The sequence below is a fragment of the Solanum dulcamara genome, chromosome 10, assembly GCF_947179165.1.
Source record: "Solanum dulcamara chromosome 10, daSolDulc1.2, whole genome shotgun sequence".
In the NCBI taxonomy this organism is placed as follows: domain Eukaryota; kingdom Viridiplantae; phylum Streptophyta; class Magnoliopsida; order Solanales; family Solanaceae; genus Solanum; species Solanum dulcamara.
Genome location: NC_077246.1, coordinates 71,047,736 through 71,055,742, shown reverse-complemented (window position 1 = coordinate 71,055,742; position 8,007 = coordinate 71,047,736). Strand labels below are relative to the sequence as shown.

General features: G+C 28.8%; 2 protein-coding genes across 2 annotated transcripts; both read right to left on the bottom strand.

Annotated features, from left to right (window-relative positions):
• Positions 1–381: 381 nt before the first annotated feature.
• Positions 382–2,419, bottom strand: LOC129870712 (uncharacterized). Its single transcript, XM_055945558.1, has 2 exons — positions 2,292–2,419; positions 382–747 (listed from the first exon to the last, which is right to left on the bottom strand). The coding sequence occupies exons 1-2, from the start codon at positions 2,350–2,352 to the stop codon at positions 419–421; spliced, it is 390 nt and encodes a 129-aa protein (XP_055801533.1). The 5' UTR covers positions 2,353–2,419; the 3' UTR covers positions 382–418.
• Positions 2,420–4,546: 2,127 nt separating this feature from the next.
• Positions 4,547–6,312, bottom strand: LOC129871143 (uncharacterized). Its single transcript, XM_055946028.1, has 2 exons — positions 6,152–6,312; positions 4,547–4,936 (listed from the first exon to the last, which is right to left on the bottom strand). The coding sequence occupies exons 1-2, from the start codon at positions 6,237–6,239 to the stop codon at positions 4,710–4,712; spliced, it is 315 nt and encodes a 104-aa protein (XP_055802003.1). The 5' UTR covers positions 6,240–6,312; the 3' UTR covers positions 4,547–4,709.
• Between the last annotated feature and the right edge of the window lie 1,695 nt (positions 6,313–8,007).

Below are 8,007 nucleotides of genomic sequence, written 5' to 3'. Positions count from 1 at the left end.
GAGATAAGAAAAAATAATTACATCTTGTTCGGATGGTTATTACCTAATTATATTATTTTGTAACTGTAGTTTAAATATTATATTTATTTTGATTGTTAAATGAATTTTATTATCTTATATTGTTAAATTTATCATTATATAACAATGAAAAAAATCGCATTTTACATAACAATAAATTTGGTGATCGCATTGTTACCTTATTTTTTTTATTACCGTACTTTTTTATGATAGTTCTACATCGTACCCAACTTTCCTCGCATATATATTTATCCTTTAAAATTGATTATGTCTAAAATTATATAACAACGGCATCTTGAAACGATACAATATATCTCCAAATGTAGTATTCTTCACAATGATATGTATAGTACAACAAAAATATAATATAATACGATATATTATGGAATAATATGTAACATCACATAATATCCATGCTACCGGTCTTAAATTTAGGAGGTGATCGTTGGCGTGAACGTTTTGCTTGTCGTGAAGTTGTTCCTATTTTTCTGTATGTGGTTATATGTACTCTAGATTTCATTACAAACACCCTTTCCACTTGTTCTATTTTTGGATTTTCCACTTCATTTTTCACCATTTTCCCTAATTGTGCATTGTTTGGTTCATCTTTCACTAGTAGTCCTTGGCTTTGTGCATAATATTTTGGTTCATCTTGATGTCCTTTTCCTTGTCCTTGTGCATTTCTTGTAGATTCATCTAGAGAAACTGGTTTTTCGTCTTTGTCATTTCCTGGTTCAGACAAATTTGAAGAAAGTATATATCAAAATGAGTCTCACAATAGTACTAGTGTCTCCGACGGAGTCAGAAATTTAACGAATAATGTACAAACTTTTTTCTTTGTTGTGTTAAGAATATGCAAAATCAAATTTACACACTTAATAACTAATATTAATCTCTATATACTACCTAATTTTCCAGCAAAGGATATATGCACCGACCATTCTTCCCCATGACTATCGTTGCTTCTCAACTTCAAACAAGTTATTAGGAATAGCTACATGAATCACTACTAACAAGTCAATTCATAATAATTTTCTAGAGAAAAAAAAAGGTTAAAATATACCCCCACCAAACATTTAAGACAAATTAATTCATAATAAATATACCCCACCTAACATTTAAGCAAAATCAATGCATAATAATTGACCAGGATCATGTTCTTCAAATATAGTCCCTCCTCCGTCCAACAATATTTGTTTACTATTGACTTTGCACAATTCTTAAAAAAGTATAAATTAAAAGATAGATTTACCATATCACTCTTTGAATATAATAAATACAATATCTTGAAAAATGTAGTTGAAAAATGACTATTAATTAATGACAAAGTTAATTTAAAACTAAGTGTAAATTATCTCTTGATTTTATAAATTAGACAAATATTGTTAAACATCCCAAAATAATATAGTAAATAAGTAAAAGTGAATAGAGGGAGTATTATAGTAAATAAGGGTAAATTTGGAGCTTTCATTTGTCTACGGGGCTCCAACCGTGGCAGAGTCATCTTATACAAAGGAATGTCATTTGATATTGGTTTGTCGAAAAATTATACTGTTCAACAAAGTTAAAGTTAAAGTTTAATTATATATATATATATATATATATATATATATATATATATATATATATATATATATTCACTCACCTTATTTTTTATATATTTTTATTTTATATATATTGATGCTCGAGCCGAGTGTCTTTCGGAAATAGTCGTCCTATCTTGATAGGAGTCTGTGTACATTTACCCTCCTCAGACTCCATGTTGTGGAATCAAACAGGGTTATTGTTGCTGTATATATATATTGATGCTCTTTAATAAAATTTCTGAATCCACCAATATGTTTCACTATAAAATTGTCAGAGCTAAGCTGGATAACCATTAAAAGGAGGGAAAATAAAGAGTGGAAATTAACTGTGTCAAGCATTCATGGACTAAATGGTAAATTACATGACAAATCGAATGCTTCAAAGTTAAATTTAAACGAATTTGGCTCCCCTTCAATACACGATTTCTCTATTTTCATGAATTTATCCTCCCTATTTTCACTAATTTATCCTTATAATTTTTACATGTGATGATCCAATCGATCAAAACTAATCCATTTAATCGATAAGAGGACACATATAAAAATTATAAGAGTACACTCGAAGAAATGAAGAGATCTTACACCAAATTCGATTTGGTTAAACCTTTTCCCTCTTCAATATAAATAATATAAATGTTTCTATAAGTAAAAAAAGATTGAAATTAAAAGATTATAATCTTAACATACCTTTAGAAGGTTTTCCACATGATATGAAGGATTCAAACATAATTCTAATCTTGTTCTTCATTTCTTTGCACTCAACTTAGCTTAATTAGTTCACTTTTTTTTTCTGTGTTGTGAATTTTCCCAACGGACAATGAGCTTTATATATATAGGAGAGTAATTATCCGCAATTATTAGTAGTACATGTTGGTACCACTCCCTCCGTCTCAAATTATCTATCTGATTTTATAATTTTAGAAATTCAAGAGCACAAATATTATAATTATAGAGTGATAATAAATAAATAGAATAATAACAACAACATATCCAGTGAAGTGAGGTTTGAGGAGAGTAAAATATAATAGATCTTACCACTACCTCACGAAAATAGAAAGACTGTTTCGAAAGATTCTCGACTCAAATATATCAGCTCCAAGTAAGAAAATATAAAAATATATATATTTTAAAACACAAATAAAATAAAATAATTTTAAAAAATTAAAAAGTATATGATAAAATATTCAAACACGACAAGATCGAGGAAACGTGACAGCGTGTTGGTACTAAAATATTCAAATAAGTAAATTTCTTCTGACTTGACTTACTTTGACCGGAAAAGAAGTTCCGTAATCCAATTTTCTTTTATTTATTCCTTAATTTAATCAAATCTTTTTTTTTCTAAAAGTGTAATATTTTTAAATTTAAATACTTAGATTAAAAACTTTTACTACAATATTTATTAATTTTATCTTAAAATTGTCAAGTAGCTTTTTCATAGCTTGTCATTTGGCTTAGCCTCATGACAAACTACTCTCCTTTATAATATATATAGATATGGATATTTTAAGCCGAGAGTTTATCAAAAGATAATTTAAATATGTATATATGCTATTCTTTTTCAGATCGTACTTTGTGAGATTAAATTGAATATGTTAAATGTGGATATTGTTGTCTACCAATTATTCTTACTTACTACCCTCTCCTTCACATAATTGTCATTTTATTTTTTTTGCTTTTCAAGAGTAAAATTGGTCAATTTTTAGAGTTAAATTGAATTTAGTTACTATAATAATTGTTTTTAAATTAAAATTTTTATATTCAAAAATGAGCAAGGAGTATTATATATTGTAATTCTTCTTATATTAATATAATAGTAAGAAAAGCAATTTAAAATATTAATTAAAGTTCAAATAGTTTGACTCTTAAAATTTGAAATGTGAAATAAATTATGGACTCTGTCGATTAATTAAATCAAATATTTCTTTTATATTTAATAAAATTGAGAGACTCTGTCGGTTTATTAATTTTCCTAGGGGTTATCAAAAGAGTAGTTGGATCTTTGACTAACTAATCGCTAAAGTAATATCTTCAAGAAATCTAAAAAAATTGAAAACAATGTCAACAAAGTTGAAAAAGCATAAATTCTCTCTAATAATAGATTAATAGGGCCATTCTCACACAACTAAAACATGGGTCAAAAATTGACGAATATGATCAATTTTTAACGAAAATTTGATGAACGTTACATTGTCGATTTTGTCTTTATTGGTTTCACTAAATTGACGGACAGAGTTAGTTAAAATTGAGGGACAAACGACCTTGAAAATTGCCGAATAAGATCGATTTTCTAAAGAAAATTGATGTATATACTGTACATTGTTGATTTTGTCTTTGTTGGTTGCACGAAATCGATGGACAAATCAAGAAACAGTCGACCTTGAAAATTGCCTAACAAGGTCAGTTTTCTAAAAAAATTGATATAAAATTAATGAACTGTACATAGACAATCTTCGTTGATTTCATGAAACTGACGGATAGAGTTGGTTAAAATTTAGAGACAACTGACCTTAAGAATCGACGGACATGATCGATTTTTCAAAAATATACATAAAAAAATGTAGCTATTTGAAATCTACCCCCAAATATTTTCTCTGACTTTGAATAATAATTCTACCATTCAACCTCTATTTAAAAAAAAACGATCAACTAAATTAATTTTCCCTCAATTTTTTGGATCAACTCTGTCCGTGGATTTTCTGTCCCTCAAGTTTTATAATGTTTTTAGTGGTATCCATGATCTTTCTGATCAGCCCATCTGAAGCTTCAAAAAGGCATCCTTAAACAATAAACAAACTCACTTGGTTTAAAAAGGGTGATGCTATCACTAGATGCTTCAATGATTTCAGACCAATAAGTTGTCTACTATTTATTTTTATTATTTTCTTAAAACGAAAAGATTTTATTTATATATTAAGGTTCGTCCGATCCCCAAAGTGATATCTCCTAATCAAACATGCTTTATTGGACGCATAATTTTAAAAAATAAAATACACTTTTAAGTTTAATTATCTTAAACTAAAATAAATAAATTATTTCGTTTTACATTCTTTTTACGACAGAACAAAACAATTGGATTTCTTGAAATAATATGTAGTCACAAAATTAATTAGTCTTGGGAGATGGAGCTGGTCTTTTGCTTGGACGTGTTGAAACTCTTGCTCTTGCTCCATTTGGAAGAGGTTCAAAATCATCATCATTCTCCTCTTCTTCTTCTTGTACATCACTTTTTGGCTCAGGCTCAGATTGGTCTTCTTTTGGCACATGTATTATTGTTAGTCCCAAGTCATCATCTCCTAGTGGTACATTTGTTGCTGGCCCTTGGTCATTTTCTGACAAAATTGAACATATATATATATAAATGTGTTAGTCTCTAATAGTTTAAGTTTTTAATTAATGTTACGGAAGATTTTGTGAGTTAACTTGAACACATACATATATATCAATTATTATTGATCCCGTCGAAATTATAATAGAGCTTGATTAGAACCATGTGAGAACTCATTAATTTCTAGACGTGGTAGCTATAACTCGTTAATATAACTTGATAGAATTAACTTATCTAGATCTTTCATACAACAAGCTATATGGAACCATCCCTGTCGATATATCAAAACAATCACATGATAATATCACACCATATAAAAAAAATATTTAGGCTATTTTTATCCAACATTAATTACTATTAACGATAATGATTTAGCTAGACAAGTAGTGGTATCAAAAAAATATGAAAAATCAATTGAACTGGCCGTATCTAACGAATTGATTTATCTCATTTTTTTCAATAAAATTATGAACTTTTATTTAAATGTATAGTCGTCCCGAATAAATGGGATGGTCTTATTAATTTATAAAAAAAACAAAAAAAAATCGAACTGGCTCCAAATAACCTTACATGTATGTAAATGTATTTATATATTAAATTTAACATACTGTTAATATATAAATATATTTTATAATATTTTTCAAATATAAATATAATCTAGCTCCTATGTCTCTGATGACTGGACGACTTTGGGACTTTACTCTTTAATTATCCTTTAATTTATTAAATTTAAAATTAAAAGATACTACAATAGATACTCCATCAAACAATACGAAAAAATCTATGCAAACACTCCTATTAAATGTTTAAGATCAAATCAAACACTACGGCAATAATGTTTTACATTCTTGACTTCTTTTGTGAAGAATTGGAGAACTTTGAATATACTTGTGAAAAAAATATTTTAATAGTAGTATAATTTGAAATGATACTTTAAAAGTAAAAAAAAATTAATTAACCGAACTGTACCAATATCGAAGAGAAACCGAAATCTAATTTTGATTATATATTATAAAATATCCAAAAAATGAAACGATATAATTTTTTAAAAATAACCGACTGAATCGTCCAATTGACACTTTATAGACAAGTATATGGAAATGAGCCAGAATATCATCTTTATCTATAACTTGAACACACACACATAAGATAGTTTTAAAAAGGGGGTGTTTCTAACATGATAATTAATTACATATTATAAGATAGTATTTACTCTTACCATTAGAAATTTTTTCATTAGAAACAAGGTTTATGAATAATAGATCATCTTCATTCTTGTTCTTCGTATCTTCAATGAACATGGCCATCTTCTTTTTTTTCTCTTTTCCTTTAGCTATTATTATCTCCCTTAGATCAAATGAGCTTTATAAGAGATTAAATGTTGAAAATTTCAATACATACTTTTTATTTAAAATATAATATATAGATGGAGAATGATATAATTGTGTTAGGGCGTAAATCATTAATTTATACAAGTGGACCTATTGTATAATTAGCGTTCACATGAGGCCTTCTATCTTTCCTATATGCAAGTTGGACATTGGGGGTAATGTTTTAACTTTTAATTGTAGTGTTCATGTGTGAACGTAGATGTTCTTGACTACTAATTTGATACTATTTGACTAATTTATGTTAGTCTATTCAACTACTCTTATAAGAAGTCAACATGCATGCTTGACGTTTAAGAGGGTAGTATTATAGGGCAAGTTCGATACGAAGGAAAATGTTTTTTTTAGAAATAAGTTGGTTATTTATTTATTTATTTGTGTTACGTATAAATATTACTTTATTTATTTTAAAAAAAATCTATTTTTTTTAGTTTGTTTAAAAGATATTGTCTCTTTTATTGTTTGATATTTTTTTAAAATTTAACTTTCCAAATGACATGTTTAAAGCCACTAGATCGATCTGCATATCATTAAGTTAAGAAGACAAGATTCAAAAAATTTCATTCTTAAATTTCGTGCCAAGTCTAATCAGAACAAATAAAATGAAACAGGGGAGTATCCTAAAAGCATTTCGAATGTGCTCTCTCATCTTAATTAATCACTAACTACAAATTATTAACAAGATTCTAACATCAAATCTCCTCCTATCTCTAGTGAAATTAGAACTCACTTCTGGGTTCAAAACTTAATTTTTCAGCAAGACCCACTATCTATCAAGAAGATTAATGTAATCATACTATCACGATTTCTTAGTGATTCAGCTTGTAGCACCTAGAATATTCTATCTTAGATCAATCCTGAAGAACCTAGAGGAAAACTGAGTTTCTGCATCAGAAGAATTCCACGGGTGCAACCTACAGCTCGAGATCCATCTACGGACCGTAGAAGGGACTCGTAGAGCCCTCTCATACTTAGTGAAAGTTTGAGATTTTAGGGACTTCTTTACAAGTGGCTTCTACGGTCCATAGAGGTTTCTATAATTAGAAAATGACCATGAGGTCCAGTCTAAGACCCATTTCAGAAGCCACATCTTACGAACTATAGGAAGGTCTCGTAAATCCAACCTTGTAAATCGAGTAGCTGCTAAAAATTGCGCCATATTTCTACGATCAGGATCTACGACCCATATAAGGGTCCGTACACCCCCAACCCTCAGAAGACTCAGTACTTTCCACGAGCATCTTTCACGACTCATCAAAGGGTCTAAGACCTGTAGAAAGGACTCGTAGACCCAACATAGCAGTTTCTAATAAGTCCAAATTTGGACATCCAACTTCGAGGAGGGGTCCTCTACTGCTCATAAGACGATCCGTAGATGGCCTAGAGCAGTTTTAATGAAGGGTAGTTTGGTTTTTCTCGCCCTTTTCAAATCAAAATCCTAACATTTTTGGGACTAAATTAGACCCCTTATTAGTACCCTACGTGTTTTTTTCCTTCATAAAACACTTAGTAGATTTAGAACAAGGACTGAAGAGGAGAAAAAGCTAGGGTTCAAGCATATTAATTAAGTCCTTCAATTTTCACCAAGAACATCATTCTTTCAGGTATGTAAGGCTAATCTGAATATTGTACTAAGTTTTTCCTCACGGCCTACAACTATATTTAGTCAGTAAAAGTTAAAGTTAGG

What these genes read in the sequence shown, in the direction of transcription:
- LOC129871143 (XM_055946028.1), bottom strand. Translation starts at nt 6,239, where the DNA reads ATGGCCATGTTCATTGAAGATACGAAGAACAAGAATGAAGATGATCTA. An exon ending in TAATGAAAAAATTTCTAATG is followed by an intron (nt 4,937 to 6,151) that starts GTAAGAGTAAAT and finishes CAATTTTGTCAG; the next exon opens with AAAATGACCAAGGGCCAGCA.
- LOC129870712 (XM_055945558.1), bottom strand. Translation starts at nt 2,352, where the DNA reads ATGAAGAACAAGATTAGAATTATGTTTGAATCCTTCATATCATGTGGA. An exon ending in ATGTGGAAAACCTTCTAAAG is followed by an intron (nt 748 to 2,291) that starts GTATGTTAAGAT and finishes TGTCTGAACCAG; the next exon opens with GAAATGACAAAGACGAAAAA.